Raw genomic sequence first — 27,030 nt, 5'->3', positions numbered from 1 at the left:
AAAAAAATTGTAAATGAAATGTACTGCAATATTATAGCCATGTTTTAATTGATAAATATAATAATGTTTTTAGTACCTGTGATTAAGACATTTGCTGTTGATTTAATGTCCTCACAAACACAGCTGTACAGGCCACTGTCAGCTGGTTGACTTTTCTTGATAAAAAGTTCTGCTTTGCAGCCATTTTGCTTAATTTGATACTTTTCTCCATTTGTTAGCTCAGTATCTCCTTTCATCCATTGTACAAAGAAATCAGGTTTGGACAGCTGACAGCACAGAGTCACGCCATTTCCTTCCTGCATCTCAATATTCTTCAATTCTTGGAGGAATTTGACCGGACGCTCTAGAGGGATCATAAAATGTGAGAAATGTGATTTTCTGTATGGTAGGAGAATATCCAGATATGTACAGGGCAGGTGAACATCATACTTTGCCAGCTAAATAGTTGACTGGATGCTTTGTTTAATCATAGCAGAATCAAGTTTGTGCTACTTAACAAAAAAGTAATTGACATTTGTGATTCAGTAAACGCAGCCATCTACAACATTTCTAGTAAATAAATATTGTTAATGTCAAAACTACTACTTATTGCAGCCTCACAGGGTAGTCGATAGGGCGGGACAAAGGGGACTGTTGTCCCAGGCCCCAGGGTCTTAGGGACCCAGAATTGGACCCTCTTCCTATTAATTTATATTAGATGGTGCCCATGTGAGCCTTCTCATCCCAAGCCCATAAATTTTACTCACACACTACTCTCACCATTGACTCTGATTGTTGCAGTTGTTCTCTGATCACCACATATGCAGGTATATTCTCCTCCATCATCAATATCAATTTTCATTATCTTCAGTTCCAAAAACAGCTCTTTCTTTCTCATCTGATACTTGTCTCCATTCCGAAGGAGTTCACCCTGTCTCCTCCACTCCACTGAGGAGGCCAGTTTATTCAGCTCACAGTGCAGAACCACACTGTTGCCCTCCATCACTTCTTGGTTACGTATAGGTGTTTTAAAGCTTGGAGGGGTGTCTGCAGGTCACCAGGAGAAATGTTATGTTTTTGTTGTAATAATTCAAATACTACAAAGTACTAAAACAGTCTAGAGATGTTCTGCTGGGAATGATGCGTACTGCACATTTCCAGACTACTTTAGTATTTACAGGGTGAATGAGGTCCTCCACATACATATGTTAACAAGCATGTTGTACCTGATTATTGCAATGAGGTTTACAGATTAATTATACTGATTTGGGGAGGAGCAAGCAATGTGACCTACAGTACACATGTATAATCAATATTTGACTGATAATGAAAATAATGGATTGTTTTAATAATCCATTCTCTGTGTGTAAATGATGGAGGTTGTACTAAGAAATTACTTTTGTTAACATGTCTCTAATATCACTAAATAAAAATGGGGTCATAAATGGGGTTCACACTATGAGTAGAATTTAAGATTGGAGCTTTGGAGCTGACCTCTGTTACACTTGCGCTTCGCTGATACTACTGAATACATTGGGGAAAAAACATTGTAGTTACACATAATACTCATTTGGATAATACTATACAATGTACATACAGGGTAACACACACTATGCACCTTACCTCTTACAACAAGTTCAGCTGTTGTCTGACTGTCTGTAGTCTTGCATGTATAGTTGCCGGCATCACTATCTTCTATTTGGTTTATAATTAATTTTGTTATTTTCCCTTCTTGCTTCATTTCATATTTGGTGCCTGGTTTCAGGAGGACTCTGCCTTTTCTCCATTCAACTGTTGCTCCAGGTTTGGAGAGCTCACAGCTGAAAGTGCCAATGTCTCCCTCTTTCACAACAATCCTCTGAAGCTCACGTTTGAATGTTACAGGTAGAGCTAAAATATGTATGAAAAGCATTAATTAAATCCATAGACACATTATGGATAGCGATGATAGTATAGTATCTTTAGACGCTCACGCTTAACATTGAGTTCAGCAGATGTTTTTTCATCTCCAGTGATGCAGCTGTACTTTCCTCCATCTTCCAGTTGGACTTTGTCGATGGTCAACTGGACTGTTTTACCTTCTTGTTTTATCTGATACCTTCCCCGAGATACTTCCTCTGATATCAGGACTCCATTCTTCTGCCACTGCACGAGTACTCCCTTCTTTGAGAGCTCACAACGTAAAGTCACACTGCTTCCCTCCTCAATCTGCTGGTTCTTGAGAGCGACTCTGAATGTTGCAGGAATGGCTAAAATAAAATAAAAATTGTATCTACCCTTATATGGAAAATAAAAAAATTAACAGCACCTCATATATATATATCTATATCTATATCTATCTATCTATCTATCTATATATATATATGTATATATATATATATATATATATATATATATATATATATATATATATATATAGAGAGAGAGAGAGAGAGAGAGAGAGAGAGAGAGAGAGAGAGAGAGAGAGAGAGAGAGAGATAGATATAGATATAGATAGATAGATATATTTTTTTTTTCTACAGTTCTTGTAACATACCAACAACTTTGACAGTAGACTTTGTTCTTTGCTCCCTACATGTGCAAATGTAGACGCCACTGTCATCTGGTTCAGCATCTATAATAACCAGCTCATGGATTGTACCCCGTTGTTTAATTTGGTATTTTTCTTCATTCTCTAACAGTTCCCCTCCAAGACTCCACTCTACTGGGACACTTGCTTTGGAAACCTCACAGTGAAGTGTAATGTTCAATCCTTCTTCAATTTGAATATTTTTCAGCTTCTGTCTGAAGGTGATTGGCACAGCTGAAAAATATAATTCCGATATTATATCACTGAATTGTGTAACTGAGTGATTAAAAGTGAATAACTGTACCATTCACAGTAAGAGTTGCAGTAGTCTCAATGTTTTCACAAATACATGTATAGATGTCGCTGTCCTCTGGCATAACATCAAAGATTCTAAGTTCCACCAGTGCCTCCCTCTGTCTGATGTGGTATTTCTCTCCATTTCTTATGTGCTCCTCTCCTCTTCTCCTCCACTCCACAGAATGACCAGGTTTGGACAGCTCACACCGAAGAATGGCAACGTTTCCTTCTTCTATCACAACATTACGGAGCTTTTGCTTAAAAGTGATCGGAAGTGCTTAAGGAAGAAACAACAGTAGTCAACAACATCTTGTATTCCTATAGCACTTTTTAAGTTGCACAAAACAAACTTGACAATTAAAGGGCTTATATTATGCTACCTTCTGATCGATGTTATGTTCTTTCCTCATCATGAACATACCCAGAGTTGTGTTTCATTCACCCATGTTTCACACACACACACACACACACACACACACACACACACACACACACACACACACACACACACACACACACACACACACACACACACACACACACACACACACACACACACACACACACACACACACACTGTTCACAGCTGCATGCTAGCTAGCTCACTGTGTCTCAAAGCTAACAAAATGAAAGGTAAGAGGTAGCTATTAACTTGAAAACTACCACTAAATGACATTACAAGGTGGAAGAGAGCAGACAGACTAATAATAAAGGGTTAGTCATGTGTGAATGAAACAAAACACAACTCCGGATATGTCTCTGATGCGCTAACAACATTATAACATGGCTTAAAGCTCACAAGAGTCAATTCTGTGTAATATAGGATCTTTAAGTAACCATGTATTTATTTGCTGTCATTTCCTACCTATAATGTTGACAATGGCTGAGGTCCTCTGGTCAGCACACACACAGCTGTACTCCCCACTGTCTGATGGGACTGGTTTCCATATCATAAGCTCTAAAGTGGTTTCCCATTTCCTTATTTGGTGCTTAACCCCATTTCTCAAAAGCTCATCTTCTTTCCACCATTGTACTGGAACGCCAGGCTTAGACAGCTCACAGCGCAGTACAACATTTGTGCCCTCATCTGCTTGGATAGGCTTTAGGGATTGAACAAATGTAATAGGAATAGCTGGAAGAAAGCAAGAAGTTTTTATATAGTATTAAAAATTCTACAATACACAGGAAAGTAGTGCATCCTTATGGTAGCTACATATAAATGGCCAGTAAAGTCAGATAACTAGAATTATCAGATAACCTAATAATTAGTTCTGCTTTTTGGGGTGTGTTTACATTCCCAAAAGAAACTTAAAAACATAAAAACAGTTGGATTTTAGAGTAATTGTTGTATTTTGACAAAAAAAAAAAAAAAAAAAAAAGTTCCTTTAATCTTAAATATTTTCTTTTTGGCACATTAGTTTGCCCCTTGCACAATTTCCTTGTCAAAATTTGCACAGGTATGAACAATCAGAAATAATTTAAAATATCATATCAGCTACTGTAAATATAGTAACATTATGTGACTTTACCGTGGACTTTGAGGCAAGCTGAAGAGCGATGGTTGCGGCACTGGCAGGTGTATTCTCCTGAGTCTTCCGGTTTCACAGATTTGATGGTGAGGGAGTTGATGGTCTTTCTTTGTTTTATCAAAAACTTTTCACCAGACCGAATGCCCTCCAGCCCCTTCCACCAGTGAACCAAGACACCAGGCAGCGAGTACTCACATGTCAAGGTCACTGTCTCACCTTCTTTAGCCTCCATGAACATTAATGCTTGGAGGAACTCCGCTGGAATGGCTGTTAATACAACAATAGTAAGCATTTAATTCTACTAAATTCAGAGGTGGGTAGAGTAGCCAGGAACTGAACTCAAGTAAGCACTCTAGAGCAAGTACACAAAATGTCAAATAATTTAATCTGTTAATTATATTATTATTAATTAAAAAGTTATTGTCAACATAAAGCTTTTGTCACTTGTAGACTTACTCACAGTGGGAAGAGTAAGTCAAACATAGAGAACGTAAGAGAACCATTACACTGTAAAATAGAAGCAAAAGTATGTTGTCTGGAAACTGAAGAAGTCTAAGTAAACGTAATTTGGTACTACCCACCTCTGAATAAAATATTAAAGTTAGTATTAATTAGTATAGTAGTATAAATAAAAAAGTACATTACCTTTTACAGTAACAACAGCACTGGTAATAACAGAACCAGCACTGCACTCATACACTCCTGCGTCACTTGGCAAGACCTCACGGATTGTAAGTCGAGCCTCACATTCAGAGCGGCTGGCGTAGTACCTGGAAGAGCTCCACATCAAGCAGCCATCTTTGTACCACAAGATATGACATGGTTTAGATGTGACACATGACAACACTAGACCACCTCCTTCCACTGCCTCACAGTCCTCCAGTGCTTTTATTATAGTGGGTCTTCTCTCTGGTAAGACAAAGACACCACACTTAAGTTTAAATAAAGTTTGATATTGCTGAATTGCAGACAAAACACTTACCTCTAACCAGCAGTGATGCATATGACCGTTTATCACCAGCTGAGAATGATATGGTGCCAGTGTCTTTGCGGGCGAGCTGTTTGAATGTAAGCGTATGGTAACCCCCTTGAATGACTTGAATCTCATTGAGTTCATTGGTGTAAAGCAAAGTTTCATCCAAATACCACTTCACATTGATATAATCACTAGGACAGATGCGACACCGCAAAGTCACTGTACCACCTTCAAAACACTCAACATCTTCAAGTTCTTCCAAAATGGTAACTTTCTCATCTAAAAATAAAATACAATGCAGGTTTAAACACTCCTTAAATGTATTGAAATCAAGCATAACATTGACAACTGAAATAAATAACATAAACAGCATTTTTTTTTTGAAAAAATTGATATCTCAGTCTTGAACATTTGTTACAAAATAATTTTTCTTTTCATTACCATATTATTTATAACAATAGAGTTAAGGGTATTTGCTCAAGAAGTAAAGAAATATTATATTTATTTGAATTGTAATAGTAGTAAAAGCGGCTTAAATTCTAAGCCTTCCACACTTTTTTCAAATAGCACATGCACTGCAGCTCTTGTGTCTACTAATGAAACAAGAGGATTGAATTATGGACAGTGTGATGGCCACCAATATTTAAAAGCAACTAACTACATACAGATTCAAAATCTCACCTTGTACAGTAAGCTGGGCCCGGCTTTGCATAGTACCGACGTCACAAATATAAATATCTGTATCAGTCTTTTCCAGGCAGGTGATGGTCAGAGACAGTAACACACCTTTCTGTTTAATGAGATACTTTCTTCCAGCCCGCAGCTCCACCATGCCTTTGAGCCATTTCACGCGTTTGGCAGGTCGTCTTGTCTCACACTCCAAGACTGCTCTGCCCTTTTCCTCTCCACGGGTGTCTTTCAACTCCCGTGCAAATGTGTGCTGCAGTTCTATACAGAAATTATATTAGAATCAAACCAAACTTATAAACATATATTTTTTGTATTTTATTCCAATTCCATACAAGTACCTCTGATCTCAAGTTTGGCCCTTGTAGCAACTCCATCTGCCTCACAGCAGTACTCCCCAGAGTCCTTGATAGTGGTGTTAATGATTAAAAGGCGTGCCATGTTGTTTTCCACACTCATCAAATACTTAGGGCTTGGTCTCAGAAGGCGGCCATTTTTGAGCCAGTGGATTGTGACCTCTGGTTTTGTGATCTCACAGCTCAGTTCTGCATCTTCACCTGGTACTGCCTTAACATTCAACAGATCTCTAAAGATGTGCACTGGCTTCTCTATGAACAAGACAGAGAAACAAATCATACATATTCAAAATATTCTCAAATATATGTATTTTTTAAAGGTCCCATATTACGCAAAATGTTATAATGCTGTTACTTTTGTTTCATTCACACATGTTTGAGTAACCCTTTATTATTAGTTGTCTACATCTCCAGAGCTCAAAATGCTCTGTTCCACCTTGTAATGTCATATAGTGGTAGTTTTCAAGTTAACAGCTCCTTTTACCTTTAGTTCAGTTGAGAATTACAATTCCAGGATTGAAATTATCCAAATAATTTTAGTGAAGGTGTATGGAGTTTAAAAACACAGTGGAGCACTTCCTGTATTGCCATATGAGTGTTTTCTGTTTGAGAGAACAAACTAGCCTAAATATATGGGATTTGTGTGTTTAACATGTGTGAATGAAAGAAAACACAACTCCAGGTGTGATGAGGAGACTACATTATAACATAGGTCAGAAAATAGCAAAATATGGGCCCTTTAATGTTTTGAGTTCCTTACCTTTAACAAAGAACATTGTCCTACAGCTTAGGTCTTTTAATGTGAAAACCACTTCTCCAGCATCAGAAAGAATAGCATCCTTAATGGTCAGCTTGTATTTGCGGCAGTTCTGTTCAATCTGAATTCGATTGTTGTTAACCATTGTCTGACCACTGATAGTCCAACAGGGCTCATCAGGAAGATCATGTGACAGAACACATTCAAATGTACAGCTTTCTCCTTCCATTACTACAGAGGTTTTCAGGCGCTGAACAATCGATATGTGCAAATCTGGAGACCAAAAATGTGTTACCATATGTCTTATATATATTAAAACTTCACATACTGGACTACCTACCATGAACTATAAGCTTAGCTTTGGTCTTGCTAGTGCCAAGCTCACATGTGTAGTTTCCAGTATCTTCTTTACAGAGAGAGTGAATGACTAAAGTAAGGGATGTTCCAGACTGCAGGAGCTCATGTTTGTCATTGGGAGAGAGAGTCACACCATCCTTTTTCCAAACTGGACTCACTCTTTCTTTGGAAACTTCACATTGCAGACAAACCTCCCCTTGTTCTTCTCCGGATACATCTTCGAGTGACCTCAAAAACACTGCTGGACGTTCTAAAAGAAATATATTTGATAAAGGTGCACTATGAAACATTTCAGGTTGAAGATACAACAGATGCTTGTTTCCATGGAGATATTATTGCTTTGTCAAGTGTTTTAATTGCTAAAAAAATACCTTGAAAACATGCATTCCTACTATGAAAGGGGTTCTAAGATGGATGGATAACCGTAATGCCATACTCAGGGGAATAGTCCTGGGAAATAACCTCTCCATGGAGACAAACAAGTGAGAGACACTCTGCCAGAAAAGTTAGATAGTTACACCTTTAAATTAGTCTCGTAATTCTTGTGAATACTTACCTTTAACTTTGAGCAGTGTGGTCTCACACAGAGGGCCTGCTTTGAATGTGATTCTGCTCTCTTGTGGTTGAAGCTTGATAATAGAAAGGCTATGGATTGTCCCCATGGCCTGAATCTTGTTTACAGCGTTTGAAATAAGGCGAATGTTGTTCAGGAGCCATTCAACATTGCCCACAATGTAATTGAGTTCACATGAGAATCTGGCTGAACCATCCTCCTCAATCTCTACAGCTTCAAGATGTTTTACAAATTTAAGTGTTCTCACTAAAAACACAAACAAAAAACAAAAACATAAATATGATAAAATAATCATCATTTATGTAACACTTCATAATAACAATAAGTATTTTTAAAGTAGACTTAATTCATAATGAACAGCTACTAACTACTTAACTAATACCCTAAACCTAGAGCCTAACCCTAACACCTAACTACAACCCCTTAATTAAGCAGTTACAAGACCTGAATGAAGCAATGAATAATTTGTTCACTGTGAATTAAGTCTGAGGCCAATTAATGTGTAGTTCTTATATAGTGTAATGAACATTTCCTTTAAAAATGGCATAATGAACTACACATACCTTCTACCTTGACATTTCCAGCACTCTGTGCACCTCCAGCTATGCAGCGGTACTGTCCAGCATCGATAGCAGCCAGGCCATGGATAGTGAGTTCTGCCCGCTTGCCTTCTCTCTTCATGCTGTATTTGTTTGAGGTCTTTAAAGCTGTGCGTCCTTTAAACCACCGGATCACTCGAGGTGATGGGGTGAACTTACAGCTTAGGGTGACTGTGCCATTCTCTTTAGCTTCTACATCATCCAGGTGACGAGCCACCTGCAGAGGCCGCTCTGAAGAACAACATTTGAATTCAGTTCTCAACATTTTGATTACAGAAAAGGTGATATGTCAATGAATTTTGTTCTTGCCTTTCACAGTAAGCTGAGCAGTGGATTTACTCTTCCCTGCGACAAAGACCACAGGACCAGACATTGAACTGTCAGTACAGGTGAAGCAAAGACTGTGAACAGTGCCCTCTTTGCCAATGTCCACAGTTTGGCTCTGCTCAAGATCCTCTCCATTGAGCATCCATCTTGGAGGTCTTACTGATTTAATATTTGTCTCAACTTTAAACTGAGCAGGCTTTGGTTCCATCACCTCCACCGATCTCATTCCTTTCACTATAGTGATAGCCTGCTCTACAAATACAGCCAAAAAGTTACAACAGTGAACTACACAACATTAAGAAGCTTGAAATGTTAGAAAATATGGATCTCACCCTCAACAAAAAGTTGGCATGAGGTTTTGTCATCTCCTGCATCACAGGTGTAGGTATCCTCATCAGAGGAGCAAACATTGTCTATGGTCAGCTGTCTGTAGATGTCCTGACTGATGAGTTGATACTTTTTACTGGGCAGAAGTTCCCTCCCACTTTTGTACCATTTGACCTGAGCAGGTCTAGACACTTGGCACTCTAGCAAACCTCTGTGGCGATACATGGCTATTTTGACTCTTAAAGGGCGAATTATTTGAACTGGAAGTTCTACAAAAGGCATTTATTCTGCATCAGCCCTATTGAATAGCCAACAAAGCAAAAAGACATCTAAATTAACTTTTCATGAACTACCTGTTACTGTGAGAGTTGCATATGAAGACACACGCTCAGCTGTAAATCGTATCTCTCCTGCATGCTCAGGCCGAACTGACTTAAAACTGAGGATGTGGGTCTTTCCTGAAAACAGTCGAAATGTTGAAAGAACTTTATCAAACTGAGCTGTGCAAAAGATGCAATGATATCTAGCTGTTTTAACAAGCATGAAATGATTTTTTAAAATATATTATTTTAACAAAGCAAATAACAAATCTCACATACATAAATATGAATGAATAAATAAAAACATCTACCTTGATGTCTGATCTTTATGTTGTCTCCAGCTCGAATTCGGCAGTCATCTCTGTACCACCGAGCGTCCACATCCACCTGGTTTACCTCACACACAAAGCTCACCTGCTGTCGCTCCACTGTGTCAACATCCTCCAGCTCTTTGGTAATTTGAATATCTCTGGCTGGTAGAAGATAATACATCTGTCACTGGAAATGGAGTAGGCACACCAACTGATATCACAACAATGATCTTACCAATAACGCGGATTCTGCAGGATGTTTGAACACCATTTGCCTGAAATGACAGCACCCCAGCATCCGCCAGACCTACCCTGTTGAGGATGAGGGAGTGTCTTTTGCCGTGTGCGCTGATCCGACAGTGGGGCTTGGACTTGAGCTGCACCCCGTCCCGACTCCAGACACCCTCAACGTAGGCCAGGTTCAGTGATACCTCAAAGGAGCAACTTTCACATTCTGACACGTTTACATCCTGCAAACCCTTTACAACCTGCAAACGATTCTCTGGCAAACAAATACTAAAAGTCATTTTTTTCTATTATTAGGACAGTAGATAATACCAGGTTCTTTTTTCTTACTTGCAGCAGCTACTACGCCGTCAGTTTTAATGTCTGCCATGTTCTCTCTTTAGACCCAGCAATACTGTTTCCTCAGTTGTCATGGGTGCTGCAAAAAGAACTGTCGTAAATAATGTTTTGGCTGCAACAAATAACAAATACATTCTTTGGGTCAGTGTCAAGCTCAGACAAATGGAGAAGGTTCTGGCACATTGTCCCAGAGAGGTAAAAATTGGTTATTGGAAATTTAAATAATCATCAAAATTACCAAAAAGTTAGGATTCTCTTTTTACCCTTTGATAAGAAAATGATAGATATCAAATGATATAGCTAACATTTAACTAGTATTGAAATCTTGAGAGATTAAATCCTGTCACAGCATACCAGTGCAAAGGAGCCTGTAATCCTTGTGACTTCTCACTGGTGACATCAGCATTTTAAATATACTCTGAGCACTGACACAAACTTAATCACACATGCAAGCACAAATAATGGCCAAAAGATAAAAGTTAGCCAAACACCCTTCTCCATTATGACCTTAAAATACAACAAACACTTTCCTAAAAATAGCGAGGAGGATCTCATGCTGAGCAACTGTAGACCAATAGTAGGTTATCATGTTTCATTAACATGCAAAAAAAATAATAAATCACAACAACTATAGACAAATTCACAGTGGCCCCCAATTTCAAACACAGTGAAACAACAGTGACTAAAACCAGTGACAAAAGGTGCACCCACCTTAATAACGCATTCATTTTTTCAAACACATTACTGTATACTGGGTCACTGTCCAGTCACAACAATGACAAAAACAATACATCCTCAGGTTAAAATCCACTGTCAAAACAATTAGTCCAAATATTGTTCAGCCTTTAAAATAAAAACAAACCCTTTGCCAAAGGAGAGCAGATCGGGCCGTGTCACTGTCCCAAAGCAGACACTCTTACTCTTCTTTTTCAACATTGATGGAGAGTGGTGCTGAACAGCTGACATATCTCTCCCCACATACTACCCTCTAAAATAGCCTTCTGTCAGTATGAAGGCAAACATAGCATTCACAGTGATGGTGTGAGGCAACTCAGAACCACCATCAACAGTGCCATAAAAAATTTACTTTGAAGTGATTCCTGAGATGTAATGATATGCAAGTTTCACTGGGTCAGTGTAAAGTTTATACAGTAAATAAACTATTGACGGAAATATGACTTACATTTCAACATATGTAATTGTACAGGTTCACTAGGTCAAAGTCTAAAAATCTCTTTAGGGACTTTCCATCAAAAGGTCAAAAAGATTAGAATATTAAGATCATGTTTCCCTGACTCAAACGTAGTGAGAGTACACAAGATAATTCAATGAGTCTCTTTATAAATATCAATATCAATATAAAACTATGCTTATTATCCTTGTATTCATAAAACTTAGTATGATTCTCCTTATTCCTTCTGTCCCCCTGGGTTTCCCTCTGACTACAATAGAACAAAACCAGCACTGTCTGGCATTGTGTGGTGTCACTCTTGACAGACAGCTCCATGTGCCTCTGAGTGTGCTAAGTCCAGTGAAACTCTATCAACAGGATAATATGCATCACAAAAAAAAAAAAAGGAAAAACAACTTGTCACCACTAAGATGGGTTTTGTGTGGGTGGGAATTTTACTAGGCTCTCATAACTCTTATAACATGTCACATAGTACGAATGAGTAGAATGAGGCTCCATCTAGTCTTATCACAAAATCAATGTGAGTTCCACAAGTATGCAGGCCAGAGTATCATTATGAGTGCAGGCTAAATATAGAAGCATCTCAGACAAAACCACAGCAATGCAGGATGTGTTGAGACTATTTAAAACTTAACATTATGTATAAGATATATATACTGTACAACCCATCCTTTCCTAACACAGAAGCTGCAGTTGGCACAATTAAGGCTTCTTTTTATAGCGTGGACCACAATATTGAAGTTAAATGAAGATTAAATGTAGAATGCCCTTGCCTAGTTTTGGCATGTCCAATTACAGTGACAGTAATAGCCAACATCTGTTTGAAAGACCTTGACATTATTTTAAATTGTAATTATAGTATAACGTATCTTACATAATGCAACAAGACAAGGGTATTTAATTTCAATTGTTGACAAAGGTACAAAACATATAACACAGAAGAACAAGATACCTATAAAATAATTTCTTGAACTTTTATTTGCCTTTTTTTTTTGTATCTTTGCCTTTTGCAGATTTGGCAGGAGCCTCCTCCTCGTCCTGTCCTGTAGCAGCCTTAATGCGTTTCTTGCCAAGTGGAGTCTTTGCATACCAACTCTGTCAGAAGCGTCAATACAACATCAGCAAATTAAAGCAGTTGTGTTTATTGTAGATATAATATAAACAAATATGAATACTAAACCTTAAGGGCCTCTTCCTCTTCCTGAAACACTGGATCAAGTTTGGCTAACGGCTCAACAAACTCCACAGCAGTTAGTGGTCTTTTGGTTAGCTGAAGGATGCGTCTCTTTGTAATAACTGCCTGAATCACCTTAACTATGTGACCAGGAGTGTAGCCATCAGAAATTTTTGAGAGTGAACTCAGATTCAGGGCTGGGTTCAGTTGGCCTCCATGTTTCTGAATGAGCTGCTTCCAAAGAACTAGAAGAAAGAAATATACATTAAAACTACATTTATCAAAGGTTTTGGTAATTAAAACATATATATATATATATTCTTACTGATTCGAGAGCCATAGTCAGGTCGGGGAATAAGAATGATTTTGCTGTACATTTTACACAGTCCTTTTATGTCAGCACTGAGTGGATCATTGGTTGTTCCAATAATAAGCACTCGATCTTCCCCTTTGATTAACTTCAGAGACTTAGGCAAGTCTTTTTTCAATCGTTTAGGATCAAGCTGTAAACAGAAGTTGCAGTATCTTATTCACAGATTTTAAGGAAATGTCTTTCTTATTATTTCTTAGTATTTTGTCTGTTACATCTTTTTCTTCCTTTGGAACTTTTTTGTAAAACATCTTTTCTGCATCACCAATCCAAATAACAGATGGTTGTAGCAAACGTGCTACCTGTGCACAGTAGATATTAATTATGTAAAAATCACATACAACTTAAATGTATATGTTTTTCTAAATAAAGAAAACAGGAGGAATCTACCTTGAAGACCATGTGAAGCATCATTGCAAGTCCACTTTTTCCAGGGTACTTTCCTGCAGTATTGAGGGGGGACAAATCAAACAGGTTGGCCCCTGTTTCCTGACAGATAGCATGGACCAGCATCTTTTTGCCTACACCTGCTGGGCCAGCCAACAGGATGGCTTTTATCAAAGGAGCTTTTTCATGGACAAACTGAGAACCTGCGAATATTTTACAGCAAACATCATACAAATAGAGAAAATAAAATATAATGGGATGAATGCAGAGACATACCTAAAGGTAAAATAGCATATAGAGATAAAACCTGTCGCACATCGGACAATGATGGCATGGGCTCAATGTCATTTTGCCTCAGTGTAGTTCCAAGATAGCTGTAGTCACCTAAGAGTAGACAGAGACACATTTGTTTTATCGAAGAATGGTCATATTGCCAAATGAAACCAGAGGGTGGCAGCATAATCCATCTATTTTAAGGAGCACCAAAAGATAATGTGATAAATACAAAGAATAAAAAAAGGCAACAAGTGGACCCTAGGAACACTTGAGTAAGTAAAAAATGAAAAATATACTGAATATGATTATTACCTAAAAAGTCTTTGATCTTGACATAATCTGGTTGTTTCAAAATGCCCTGTTCTGCCAGCTCCTGACACAGAGAATCAAGAGTCCTACATGCATATAAGATATTTATTTGATATTATACAAATCTAAGTTACTTAACCAAGTAAGTTAAGTAACTTACCGATCAGCTGTCAGATCTTTCTCCTTTTTTTTCTTCTTTCCACTCTTAGAGCCTTTCTTTTTCTAAACAAGTTTTTAGTTATTATGATGACAATCACATTGAAATTATGCTAACTAACAGGAAAGTAGAACTGTACCTTGGCATTAGCTTTTGCTTTACCAACTTTTTCTTTATCTACAAATAACTTCCATTCAGCAAGCTCCTGTCTCATCTGCTCATCTACCTGAAAAAGACAAATGGTCACGTTTAATAGTTTCACCAGGTAATAGTATTTTTTTTTTTACTTGGAACCATTACCTGTAGTCGAATCTCTGCCTCTATTTCTTTCCTCTTTTCTTCTTTTATTAGCTCCACTTCATGCTTTTGGTTATAGTTTTTTGATTCATCACGACTTTTCCAATAATCTAGATAATAAATAATACTTAATTAAATCTACTCTGAGAAAACAGACTCAATATTTTTACATATTTACAACAGCAATGGTTGAGGTAAGAATTTTGAGTAAACATACCTTCAAACATTTTGTTACCAACAACCAAGTCAGCCAAAAAAGCTGACGGTAACATTTTTAGTCCCGCCTCCTCTTCCTAGAATTAAAAAAAAAAAAAAAAAAACATATTAAAATTTGCATTTCACACAGTTTATTCACCACAACAAGTAATTACATCTTCATCTGTCTTGCCCTTTCCCTTGTCCTTTTTTCCTTTTTCCTCTTTGCCTTTAGGCTTAGCGTTAGCTTCCTCTTCTTCCTTTGCAGCAATTTCTTCCATTAACTAAAACAGATACAGCAATTCTTTTAAATAAGCAAATATAAACTATTTATATTTTACTAAGTATATTTTACTTGTTGTGGGCTTTTTTCTACAAAAATGAGTGCTGATCCTCCATCTTCATCATCTGGGTAATCTGGAAATGTTCCTGTTGCATCTCTGTTTGAATGAATCACAAACATTTTGAATACATTTTTATCATTTTACAAAAGAGTGATCAAAATTGATGTTCTACCGGCATTCAAAGAACCACTGTCTGATTTGGTCTTTCATGGTCTGGCTAATGTCATGCCCTTCAACATCTCTCAGTTGATTGGTAATAGCTACAATGCACTTCCGATAGTCTTCCTCATGTTCATGTTGTCTTATCCGTGTATGAGCCTCATTTTCTCGAGCTGTGATTTCTGAAGGAAGTGTTGCAGAATATTTTGGATCAAGAGCCTAAAACAGAAAAAAAGAGAAAGGGATTAGCTGCATGTTTTGTTTTCTTTATATATATAAAGATACAACTCAGAAAACAAGTAAAAAAAACATCCCCATTACCATCCCCAGGAGAATCTCCTCCTGCTCTCTTTCAGTCTTTGTTCTCTTTCTTTGTAGATAGCCTTTCCAGACCTGTGGATTATTTTGACATATAAAGAAACAAATAAAGAAACAGTTTCTTGTATTAAGGTGATGACACAGTACTTTCTGAATGCAGACAGCAGCCAACTCAATGTCTGTAATTTGTGGATCCTTGTTCCTGTACATTCGGTTCATATTCCTGCTTTCTTGGTTCAACTTTGCCCTGAGTCGTCCTTGACGTGCTCTCTCCACAACTTGAATGATCTTCACAGCATCTTCCTGACTCATTTCTTTATCCATATCAAGCTTTCAAAAATGAATATAAAAATCTTTTAGTCTTTGTTGTAAATTTTCATTTTTAAAATCAGTATAAGAACTGAGATTTATCAAACGTACTTGTGGACCGTCAGTGATCTCCATGGTTTTGAGAATCTTTGCAACCATTTTTTTACGTTCTTTTACATCTTTGCTGCATTCACTTATAAAATGTCGAGGAATAGGTATCTCTAGATCGTCCTGCATTTAAAAATAGAGTCTTCACTTTGACTTCACAACCCTTTTGAAGTTTTCAAAATGTATATAAACTTACTGGTGTTAGTTTTAAATCATGTAAAACATCATCCATATAATGGTATTCAGAAAACTCTTTTTCCACCATTTCATTTTTCAACTCCAACAGTCTTCCTATTACACCATCAAGATTTGCTCGAATAACTACTCTCTTCTGTGGGTGGACCACCTGGTCATAAGCTACCTCTAGGTCTCTAAAGACTTGAAGGTAGCGCACATAGAGAACTGCAAGCCGCTGAAAAAACACTACTCTGTCTTTCTCTGGACGAAGAGGTTCTGAGGGCAGCTCTGCAGCCAGAAGCTGGGCCAACTCTGACTGGGCATCAGCCCACAACTGGTTGTATGTTCTACAAAGACAAAAGAACACTAAAGACTGAAGAACAACTGAAGTAGCAATTAATTTAACACAAACCCAGTTTTTAAAAAAGACAAACAAACAATAATCATCCAAGTCACATCGGTAAAGTAAATTTCTCTGAGTAAAATTAGAACGTTAATTCTATGGCATTAGCGTTAGCAAAAGCTCACCTACCTTTGTGACATGAGTTCGTTTAAAATCGAAAGACATAAAACCAATTACACGTGTTAAATAAAATGTCTGTTGATCTTAAACTTTACATGGGAGAAAACTTGATAGCATTTTATGCAAACTAAACTAAGCCAAGAAACAAGATCCACAAGTATCTAAGCTGCCGTGAACTAAGTTGTGCTTGACTCGTCTCCATAGCAACATCGAATCCGGAAGTAATTGGTGTAATAGGAAGACTCGTGTGAAGATTTGGCAAAAAGTAAAAAGAAAGAAAATAAATACTACTACTACCACCACCCCCACTACTACTACTACAATGATAATAATAAATACAAATAATAGTAAATAGCCTAATAACACTACTATTACTAATCATCATCATCATCATCATCATCATCATAGTGAGCCTGTGTCATTCAAAGATGATTTTTGTATGGGGCGGCTCAATGAGGAGTGCGTGCTCAAATCTTGCTGCTCGTGGGAGCGCTTTTTTGCGGTGCTTAAGGGGTCATAAGACTCGAACATCGGTGAGCTGAACAGCGGCACGCTGACAGGTCAGCAAGAAGCTTAGACCTAAAGACTCTACTCTGCCTGCATCCAACATCCAAAAGTTTTTCTCTTTGGAAACTATTTCCCCACATGTAGCTGCGTTCCCAGTCAAGGCTGATTTTCTATATATATATAAATATATATATATGTATATATATTTTTTATTTTTTTTTATTTTTTTAAATCTGGATTTCCAACACTTTTAAATGCAGCACCGCGGGAAAGTTTTCTATAACCTTATGTTAGTTTTTTCCGCGTGTGAATTTTAGAGATCGGGAACCCAAAATGTGCAAATTCCATAACAAGAACATGTATCCAACATGTCAACATTGCTTTACCACCCACTCGAAATCGATTGTATTACCTTCAAGAAGGTGGCTCCTTGTATAAATAGGGACGCATTATTTCAAGAAAGACGGTAGTGCGCGGAATCCACTGGCTATTCTCTCTTTACTGCTGGGACCACAGACAACGGCTGGACGCACTTAAGATTGTTGTCCAGTGTGCCGGACATTGGCATCTTAATCTTCTGAACAAGTAAGTTTTGTTTTTTGTTTTTTTGTTACATGTGTAAAAGAAATACCTACATTTGATTTCAGTCCTTCCCTACATTGTATGTTTTTATATTTTATTTGAGAGACATGCACTTTTGTCTTTTTTTTTCCCCCTGAATTTTTGTTTCCAAAAGGATGTGAAAAAATATCTGATGTAGGCCTCTGTACTACTGTGTAGGCTACTTCTAAATTAACTATAATTTATTTAGCGCTATTCTTTTTGCTTTCAGACATTAAAGTCATGCAGGTGAAGAAGAAATGGCATATATTGACTCTCTTCCTTTTGCTTATAACCTCGAGCCAGTGCATGGACAGCAAGGAGGTCAAGCAGAAAGAGAGACGGACCCTTTTGGACCTAATCTTACAGGTTATAAGAGATAGCCAGCAGCAGCGAGACAAAGGCGTCTCCAAACGCTGCAGCAGTGGACTTTACACTGCACCCCAAGACATGAAGTTCTCCTCCCGCGAAAAGCCTTTCTATGTTCCTAGGCTGGATAACAGTAGACTCATAGGTAAGCTGATAAGATTTATTTTTAGGTCCTGATGAGGAAAGCATAATCCCCTTTTTACAGTTAGAGACAGCTGTCATGGTATGCTACATATTTATGCCCTTGTAAATGTTGGCATACATTTTTTTTTTTTTTGACTAAATATGAATCATGACATATTGTTAAAATGAAAAGATGAAACACACATGTAACATTTAAACAATCCCTTAAAAACATGGTAGCTGTCTTTTACAGTACACATCTGGGGGAAATAAAACTCATCTATTTAAAATATTGACCTGAAATTAGGCGGCTTGGTGCTTGATTGCTTTTATTCTTTTATTGATACTGGGCTGGACAGATGATCTGTACGTAAGCATAAAACAATTGTAAGGAGGAGGAGCATCTCCTTGTGACTTATTTATTCATTCAACATTAAACATGAATGATGGATACACTGACATATACTACATATCTTCTCTTGAGAGAATCTTCAAAGGTAAATGCACCTGTAACCTACACTGCAAAACAGACAATTATTTTTTGTATTAGATTTCTATTGTCAAATACATGAAAGCCGATTCAGAGACTAAATTGCATCCATACCAGATCCCCGTAACTTTAACTGTAAAAACAAAAACAAAACAAAAAAAATACAGCTAAGCCTTATTACAATAAAGAGTCACTTGTATTGTTCTCTGGGACAATGCCTTGTTGGCATGTGCCAAGTACACGTAAGGCTGTGTTTATTGATGATTTCAGATCTTCCATCACTATCACTTATGAAGTATTAAGAGACATTGCACAGGGCTTGTACAGCTTGTCCTGCAAAAGTATTTACCCTAGCTTATGCAATTGGAAAAGTACCTTTCCCAGACCACTGGCTGGATGGAATTTATCTTTTGAGGATATTAAAAGCAGCATATTAGCAACTGGTGCGTGTGACACCACCAAAGATCCATGGTCACGCAAGGATACAGATTTGTTGAACAGAGTGGGGATGACCATCTGTAAATCTGCTGATATGTTTACACTGTGTTTGTGTTCCCCAAGAGCTACTGCTGGGACAATTAAATCCTGAGACTCTCCAACTTAAAGTAGCAATTCTGATTTATGTCTGAAGAATGAAGTTTATTGTCTTTCTTCAAGAAACAAGCTACAGTGTAGAGCTCTTCATCCCACAGACACTCTCAATGGACTATTGATATAAATTACATCAAGAAATGCACAACGAAAGATAGATGATGCCAGTGACACTATGCTACCAGTTCTGCCATAAATTACACCTAACACCTCTTGGTCTTATGTTATGCATCCTACATTTTCTAGTCTATATCTTATAATGTACATTTGTGATTATTTTTTTAATTAAGTTCAATTGGAGCAGTATGCTTTTGTTTACAGCACCTGGGGGGTAGCATATGTGTGGAATAACGATTTGCATCTGACTCGTCTTTGGCTCAATGGCTGCTTCTTTTATCCTTTATGTGCTGTTGAATACACTTCTCAGCATTACAGTGGTTAGTCCACTTTAAGAATGGTAACTACCAGTATTCTGAGGAGCAAAAACATTTTTAAAAGTATTATTATTGTTAACTAGCTGGCATTACTAATGTTTGAATAACTATCTTAGGCTGCTTGTAGGGATTCTGTCAAGGGCTTCATGATGCAGCTGTGTCACAAGTCACTGTAGTTTCTTTGCCACTTACTTGGACAGTGATGAAGGTTGCCTCACATTTGGCAAGTTGACAACATCAAAATTAATGCACACAAAGAAAAAGTTGATTGGCCACTGCAGCCCAAATATAGATACCTAGAAGGAACAGAAAATATTTTTTTGTGGAACATAACTCTGTGATTCTGACCATCTTCAGAGAATACAATGTACTCTACAATAAAAACTATTCAGTACAGGTGGACCTCTAAGCCATAAACAAGTTATAATTTGTATTGCAAATTGCAAGGTTAATTATCAAACACATGAAAGCACTCAAGCAGCCAGCCATTTTATTTCATACATGAAAGTTGTTGTTACACTTTCCTCCAGAGGATGCTCATTAGACCAATCACAGTGCAGGGCTGGGGGTGGTGACTTTCTGACAATATGCAGCATCTTACAAAGATACATATCAGGGATATTTTTGTGGATTTTTCAACCGGTCTTCCTCCTGGGATCAAGATGATGCTGTGAGACTGGTTGGTTGCCTTAACTTACAGATTCTTGTGTTTTGTTTTTTTCTTCAGAAATTGTTCCTAGAGATATAAATATGAAAGGCAAATTCATTCAACACTTTACAGGTAAGAACAATTCCTAAAACTCAGTCATAGTCATTTCACTGAGGGAAGTTGCATTGCACTGAGTTAATACTCAGTTGGCACACTTCCCATGGACCCTTGGACTGGATATTGTTTTGTTCACTTTTGAGTTTCCTTGATTTGGGCCTAAATACAGTCTAAGTCTTGAACACTGACCATGGTGTGGGTCAGCAGACGGTTTGCATGGCTAACTACAGGGCAACAGTGCAGAGAAACAGCACATGGTCTGAAGCTGACAGAGTTAAGTTGAAGGCAGTGTGAGGGTAAGCGGATTATTTGTCTCAGAACCAGTGAGTAGACTTCATTATTGGTGTGAAAATCTCGGAAGCTTAAATGTTGATGTAGAAACTCTTAGAGGTGATTATAATTAAAGACTCAATTCTTCTATTCACCAAGCTGAAGGCTTAGACTTAGACAAACTTTATTGATCCATAAGGGAAACTACTTGGACACAGTAGCTCACACATTTACAATATTATAGCAAGGAGAAAAACACAAAAAATGGTACAAAATGTAAAATATGTAGCAAAAATAAAGACAGTTAGTAAGTACACATTTTCACTATGTTTAACAAATACTGTATTTATTATCAGCTTAGAATTGATGTCACTGTGAGGTTTACCTGACGAACGTTTTTTTCTTTTAAGCAGGACCAGTCAAGTTCTCTTCGGAGTGCAGAACACATTTCCACAGACTTTATCACAACACAAGGGATTGCTCAACACCAGCATGTATGTATACTTCCACTATGTTGTTTTATCTCACCATTACACTTTAATTTGTCATGTGATCCAGAACGCTTTTATAAAATAAGTATACAATTATACAATACAATTGTGAAAACTACATCCATATTTCAGGCATTTTGCAACATTTTCCCTTAAGTAACTATGAATCAGAGTTGGAGAATTTTATTAAATCAGAGTTGGAGACTTTAAATGTGGTCATACCGGCTTGTCAAACCCTGATCCTGTCAGATCTCAGAAGCTAAGCAGGGCCTGGCCTGGGTAGTACTTGGATGGGAGACTGCTGGGAATTCCAGGTGCCACAGTGGGGGGCCATTGGCAAAAATTGTTGTTGTGTCCTTAGGCAAGACACTTCACCCACATTGCCTAGTATGAAAGTAGTGTGTACGTGAGTGATGGTGGTGGTCGGAGGGACCGATGGTGCAGATTGGCAGCCATGCTTCTGTCAGTCTACCCCAGGGCAGCTGTGTAGTAGATTACCACCACTGAGTGCTGAGTGAATGGATAATGAACTGCAAAGCACTTGGGGTATCTTGAAAGGTGCTATATAAATGCAATGATTAATTAATTAACTACAGTCTTTATTCAATTACTTTTATGTCTGGAATTTACCACATCTATATACGTTTAATGCAATACACTGGAACATCCCAAGTAAAGCAATAATATCTTCATGAAGACAAGCATGTGGTTTACACCCGTCCCACCCACAGTCAAAAAAGTTTTAAGATAGTCTGAAAACTCAAGAAAAATACAAAATGGATTTAAACAACGCATTTTCAGGAGCCTGTGATTTATTTTCATTTTTATTTATTTTCTTTTATTTATTTATTTATTTATTTATTTGAGGCATGGACAGCGCACCATTTTTACATGAACCTTTTTTTTTACAGGAGAGATGCATTGTACATCAGGTTGTAGCATCAGTGCTAATTTCCAACTGTCATCCCTGGGTAGATTCATTGATTGATTGTATTTAACTGACCTTGGCTATCAACTGTTCTTGGAGACCTATGTAGCATGTTTTTAATTTTGGGATTAATCCAAGCTTAGCAAAAAAGGTGTGAGGAACTAACTAGAAAAGTGTTGGTTAATGCTAGCTAACTTATAATTGTAATGTTATGTGAAAAGGACTTGTTTAACAGCACAAATAAGCTCTCCTGTTGTAGTTCCAGCTAAGTCAATTCTTTATGATCAGATTGTGTTAAAACAAAACTCAGATTAAAGTTGATTAACACCCTCAGGGAATGTTGTAAAGTATCAATACATGCACACTTTATGTTTATTGAAGAAAATCTGATGCTCTGTATATATATTTACTAATACAAAATAATAAAGATGTGATGTGTAATATAGTAATGCATGTTGTATATTCTACTAACTAACAATTTTATTAGTGCATTTTTGTGGGGGCCCTGCTACCTCCATTTACAAGTCTTATGATAATTTACTTTCATTTCATATTTGGGAATTACACAGGTGGTTAGGCTAACAGGTAAACAGGACAATGGTTCGCAGATACAGTGTCACACATGGGTCTGTCGCAGCCTATTTGCTTTTGAAAAGGAAAATTAAAAGACTTGGGCTCTTCTGTATTACCAACTCCATCTGTGGTGCAGTGGAAACAGACTTATGTGCTGTAGATCTGACAGTTTAGACACAAAAACAAAGATAGATGAGGATTGGATCGCATGGATTTTTTTGCTTTATGTAACTGTGGACTGAGATGACGCATGCAATTTTATGATTCATTTCTTCTGATCTTTTTCTTGGAGATGTTTAAAAACGCTCTTACAACATTTTTGTTGTTTTTTCCACATTTTTAAATTCCTCACAAATTAAAAAATTGCTGGTCTGTGTGTGTTGAAATGTGATACAATTGTGAAACTAAAACAATTTTCTTTATTGTTTTTTCAGTTTACAAAAGATGTGCAAGATTACTAACGCGGCTAGCAATGAGCCCACTCTGCATGCAATCATAGAAGTTGCATGTGAGTACATTTGTTCTTTTATACTTTTTGGTGATGTGATTTGCACTTAGCTAATTATTATATCTTTGATTCCTTGAATTTCTTTTAGCAAAATGATTAGTTAATTTTTTTACTAAGCACTGGCCAAAGTAAAGCAAACCCATTTACAAATAAACAGAGCATACGGTAAATAATTAGATCTTAGGTCAAGGAATCTCTTTGTAGTTTTTGGTCAGATTTGTTTTAATGTGTGGCCGATGTGCAATTGATGGAAACGGGTGTTGGAATAATGGGAAACGGACTTCTAGTACACTACATCTGTCCAACATTTAGTCTTAAAACATATAGCTCACTGCTGCTCTTGAACAAAACTTAACCTGAATTTAACCTTAATGCACGGCAGTTTGGCCAAGGTTCTTTTAAAACTAGATCATTTTCAGGGAAAAGGAGTATGACATAAGCAGACACTCCTTTGGCTCACTTGTTTTATATCTGAAGCATGTTACCAACTATCCTCTGAAGTGCAAAGAGTGCAAGAGTTCCTCTCATTCACTGATTATATGAACTCGGACAGAGGCTATAGATCATGTAGTAAAGACCATTTTATTTGCTTTGTACATTGTGTGTTAGCATATGTTTCTGTGTTGTGTCAGGGGAGTAACAGGCCTGTCAACTGTTTAGAAAAGCAAGTTACTGGCAGCTTACAAAAAGTTTAGCCTTGAGTTGTTGCAAAATTTGCATAATACATGAATTATGCTAATGAAATCATTTCTTAAAGGAAATGAGGAAAACATTTCATTTGGACTTAGTTTGTGTATACAAACTGGACAAACTGGAAAGAAAACCAAGCATTGTAGTTACTATGGAGCTATTGCTAATGATAACCATATATATTTGGGAGTTATATGCATTAGGTTAAAACCTGATTTAGGCCTGTTTATATCAAAGCACAATAATACATTGAAAATATTTCCTTATATAGTATCATTATTATTTTCTTAAACCTTCAGGCCAATATCTTTAATGTTTAATATAATTTGAAATTACTTACTTAGTTTTGTTATTACTCATATAAATCCCTAGTTTATTAGTTTATTTTATTATATATTATATATATATATATAATATATATATATATATATATATATATATATATATATATATATATATATATATATATATATATATATATATATATAAAAATGTGTTTCTCACCTTCCACGGTGGTAGGTCTCTCTCTCACCCTCATTCAGCTCGGGTCCTCTACCAGAGGCCTGGGAGCTTGAGAGTTCTGCGCAGTATCTTTGCTGTTCCCAGTACTGCACTTTTCTGGACTGAGATGTCCGTTGTTTTTCCCGGTATCTGTTGTAGCCACTCTTCCAGTTTGGGGGTTACAGCCCCGAGTGCTCCGATCACCACAGGCACCACTGATGCCTTTACTTTCCAGGCTCTCTCCAGCTCTTCCTTGAGCCCCTGGTATTTCTCTAGCTTCTCGTGTTCCTTTTTCCTGATATTACCATCGCTTGGTATTGCGATGTCAACCACCACGGCTCTGCTCTGTTTCTTATCCACCACCACCACAGAATGGTGATGGCGAACCAACCAGACATAGTGGTGGTATATATATATATATATATATATATATATATATATATATATATATATATATATATATATATATATATATATATATATATATATATATATATATATATATATATATATATATATTGAATTCCCGCATTGACTTTGAAATGAATGATACATTTTATTTGGTTTTTTCATACCACAAATGTAACACTTTTACTTTCATTTCAAGTTTTACTTGTTTTCAACTTCATCAGCAACATTTTAAATATAAATGCGTATGCATACTGCAATAACAATTTCTTTAAAAACTCAATCCCAAATTAATCTAAGACAGTAAACTACACTCCCACTAATCAAACAAGCAACTGGCTGCTGCAGTTCATCTCAGGGAGCCCATTTCTTTGTCACATTGTAGTAGGCTAATTCTTGCCATTACTAAAGTGAAGGGGCTGACGTACATGGAGGTGTTCAGTTTGTCAAGTGAATCTAAATGATAATGACAGATCCCGTGGATATGCTCAGGTCAGACAGATGTAGCGCTGTGGTTTTGTAGTAAGTGATTCATTTGTCACTCTGAGACATAACACTCAAGGAGAGATTAAAGGGCAACATGTAATCGCTATATTTAAACTTTTTTTATTCAGAAGGTGTCAGTGTAGATCCCTTCCTGTGCTCAGCTCCTCAAAAATTAGACACCACTCTAAAATGATAAATCATTAAAATCGTCAAATAAATATGAAATCACATTTTACTGAGGTGAGTAATAACTCCTGGTGATGAAAAGTGGTTAAAAGGTTAGAACGTTTTAATTCAGCTCAGACCAAGTGCATATTGTTGTGTCCTAGCGCAAGACACTTGAATGAATGTTGTGTGTGCGTGAGTCCTGGTCAGATGGACTGATGACTAATAAAAACAATGTAGCAATGTATAAAAAGGCTCATAAAAAAGAAATTTTGTAAAGGAACTAACTGACAAAGGATTGCATTGCAAAATCCTTCGTGTGCTCCATTTAAAACCTCTACTTGGCTGATTAGACTGAAATCCAGCTGTACAATAAAATCATTGTTGAGCATTATTATTATTTATATATATATTTTTTTTCAGATTCCATTTTACAGAAGAGGGATCAATGTGTTGCCAAGAAAAGTGCCTTCAAATCCACGACATTACTACCATTGTCCAATAGTGTTTCTATTTTCTACTTTCTGAAAATACTTGTTTTTGTGTGGATTTTTTTTATTTTATGTACCATTTAATTTTAAGATAATTTAATATTAAAACACCTATTTATTGAAAGAGTATGTACATAATATTTCAGAATCTTCAGATGTGTTTATTTTGTTTATCAAAGTTGATCATATGTGCTCGGTGGAGGGCATTTCCTGTACTTTCTGTCAATATGGACACCTCTTCCAGTATTGGGATGGTTTTGTTAAATTTTACCATGTGAGGAAGATGTCGCACTCTCTGTCAGTGTCTTAATTTCATTTTATTTGGCACTTGAGTGATTGCTGAAACTGAGAACATATGTGAAATGATTAGGGGTGGTGAAAAACCACCACTGTATTGAACAATAAAGAATATTGAAGCACAAAACATTTTCTGTTATTTAAAATGAGAGGAAAGACAGAATGAGCTTGAATAATAAAATAAATTGTTCTTTTGAGGTGGGAGGGGTGATGGATGTGGCTGCAAATGGAGCTCATGAGAAAAAAATTCAAATACTCAAAACATGAGGTTATTTCAAGGCATATCTATGAAAACAGTTGTTATCTCTTCTCTTTTGTCCACATACTTTTTCTTGATTATTTTAATAGTAACCTAAACTGCTTAACTAGGTTGTAGTATTAGAAATAAATGCTATGTGCTCAATGTATCTTTTCTGGTGCCATGCGTGTTCCTGTAAAGAGATGTCACTGTTTTGGGCTGAATGTTCCCCAGTATGACATTCATCTATCTAAGGTCT

The 27,030-nt window shown here is 36.9% G+C and overlaps 3 protein-coding genes and 1 pseudogene across 3 annotated transcripts in view; 2 read left to right on the top strand and 2 right to left on the bottom strand.

Moving 5' to 3' along the window:
* obscna (obscurin, cytoskeletal calmodulin and titin-interacting RhoGEF a) overlaps window positions 1-10,581 on the bottom strand; it is a 35,567-nt gene extending 24,986 nt beyond the window's left edge. Inside the window, exons 1-23 of the mRNA XM_055164666.1 lie at window positions 10,542-10,581; window positions 10,201-10,467; window positions 9,966-10,127; window positions 9,688-9,792; window positions 9,340-9,603; window positions 8,990-9,259; window positions 8,645-8,911; window positions 8,064-8,327; window positions 7,491-7,757; window positions 7,154-7,423; window positions 6,379-6,645; window positions 6,032-6,298; window positions 5,357-5,629; window positions 5,020-5,283; window positions 4,375-4,641; window positions 3,711-3,977; window positions 2,853-3,122; window positions 2,516-2,782; window positions 1,953-2,228; window positions 1,603-1,869; window positions 1,474-1,500; window positions 760-1,026; window positions 77-343 (exon numbers count right to left, since the gene is read on the bottom strand). Coding sequence (XP_055020641.1) covers window positions 77-343; window positions 760-1,026; window positions 1,474-1,500; window positions 1,603-1,869; window positions 1,953-2,228; window positions 2,516-2,782; window positions 2,853-3,122; window positions 3,711-3,977; window positions 4,375-4,641; window positions 5,020-5,283; window positions 5,357-5,629; window positions 6,032-6,298; window positions 6,379-6,645; window positions 7,154-7,423; window positions 7,491-7,757; window positions 8,064-8,327; window positions 8,645-8,911; window positions 8,990-9,259; window positions 9,340-9,603; window positions 9,688-9,792; window positions 9,966-10,127; window positions 10,201-10,467; window positions 10,542-10,581 — 5,422 coding nt within the window. The remainder of the gene's footprint in view (window positions 1-76; window positions 344-759; window positions 1,027-1,473; window positions 1,501-1,602; window positions 1,870-1,952; window positions 2,229-2,515; window positions 2,783-2,852; window positions 3,123-3,710; window positions 3,978-4,374; window positions 4,642-5,019; window positions 5,284-5,356; window positions 5,630-6,031; window positions 6,299-6,378; window positions 6,646-7,153; window positions 7,424-7,490; window positions 7,758-8,063; window positions 8,328-8,644; window positions 8,912-8,989; window positions 9,260-9,339; window positions 9,604-9,687; window positions 9,793-9,965; window positions 10,128-10,200; window positions 10,468-10,541) is intronic.
* A 2,136-nt stretch (window positions 10,582-12,717) lies between these two features.
* Window positions 12,718-16,962, bottom strand: zgc:153738 (uncharacterized protein LOC558115 homolog). The gene is made up of 19 exons (XM_055164675.1): window positions 16,855-16,962; window positions 16,342-16,669; window positions 16,149-16,268; window positions 15,876-16,058; window positions 15,732-15,803; window positions 15,424-15,629; window positions 15,263-15,347; window positions 15,084-15,191; window positions 14,930-15,005; window positions 14,716-14,822; window positions 14,555-14,641; window positions 14,419-14,480; window positions 14,262-14,344; window positions 13,950-14,057; window positions 13,677-13,876; window positions 13,502-13,588; window positions 13,242-13,419; window positions 12,923-13,161; window positions 12,718-12,837 (listed from the first exon to the last, which is right to left on the bottom strand). The coding sequence occupies exons 1-19, from the start codon at window positions 16,863-16,865 to the stop codon at window positions 12,718-12,720; spliced, it is 2,460 nt and encodes an 819-aa protein (XP_055020650.1). The 5' UTR covers window positions 16,866-16,962.
* A 1,233-nt stretch (window positions 16,963-18,195) lies between these two features.
* alkal1 (ALK and LTK ligand 1) lies at window positions 18,196-26,339 on the top strand. The gene is made up of 5 exons (XM_020924715.2): window positions 18,196-18,466; window positions 20,687-20,740; window positions 21,409-21,489; window positions 23,422-23,495; window positions 26,169-26,339. The coding sequence occupies exons 1-4, from the start codon at window positions 18,196-18,198 to the stop codon at window positions 23,484-23,486; spliced, it is 471 nt and encodes a 156-aa protein (XP_020780374.1). The 3' UTR covers window positions 23,487-23,495; window positions 26,169-26,339.
* Window positions 21,695-21,812, top strand: LOC129412219 (5S ribosomal RNA; annotated as a pseudogene).
* Window positions 26,340-27,030: the final 691 nt, after the last annotated feature.

The sequence above is a fragment of the Boleophthalmus pectinirostris genome, unplaced genomic scaffold (genome assembly GCF_026225935.1).
Source record: "Boleophthalmus pectinirostris isolate CB_2022bp ecotype Guang Dong unplaced genomic scaffold, ASM2622593v1 HiC_scaffold_7, whole genome shotgun sequence".
Classification (NCBI taxonomy): domain Eukaryota; kingdom Metazoa; phylum Chordata; class Actinopteri; order Gobiiformes; family Gobiidae; genus Boleophthalmus; species Boleophthalmus pectinirostris.
Note: the sequence above shows the minus strand (reverse complement) of the source record. Positions and strands in the feature narration are given on the sequence as shown.

Bases quoted from the DNA above. Each gene is read 5' to 3' on its own strand.
- zgc:153738 (XM_055164675.1), bottom strand. The intron at 16,059-16,148 runs GTACGTTTGATA...CATTTTTGAAAG, and splicing joins AGATCACTGACGGTCCACAA to CTTGATATGGATAAAGAAAT. The intron at 15,348-15,423 runs GTAGAACATCAA...TCATTCAAACAG, and splicing joins CAGTGGTTCTTTGAATGCCG to AGATGCAACAGGAACATTTC.
- alkal1 (XM_020924715.2), top strand. From the start codon at position 18,196: ATGCAGGTGAAGAAGAAATGGCATATATTGACTCTCTTCCTTTTGCTT. The intron at 18,467-20,686 runs GTAAGCTGATAA...TTTTTTCTTCAG, and splicing joins GGATAACAGTAGACTCATAG to AAATTGTTCCTAGAGATATA. The intron at 20,741-21,408 runs GTAAGAACAATT...TCTTTTAAGCAG, and splicing joins ATTCATTCAACACTTTACAG to GACCAGTCAAGTTCTCTTCG.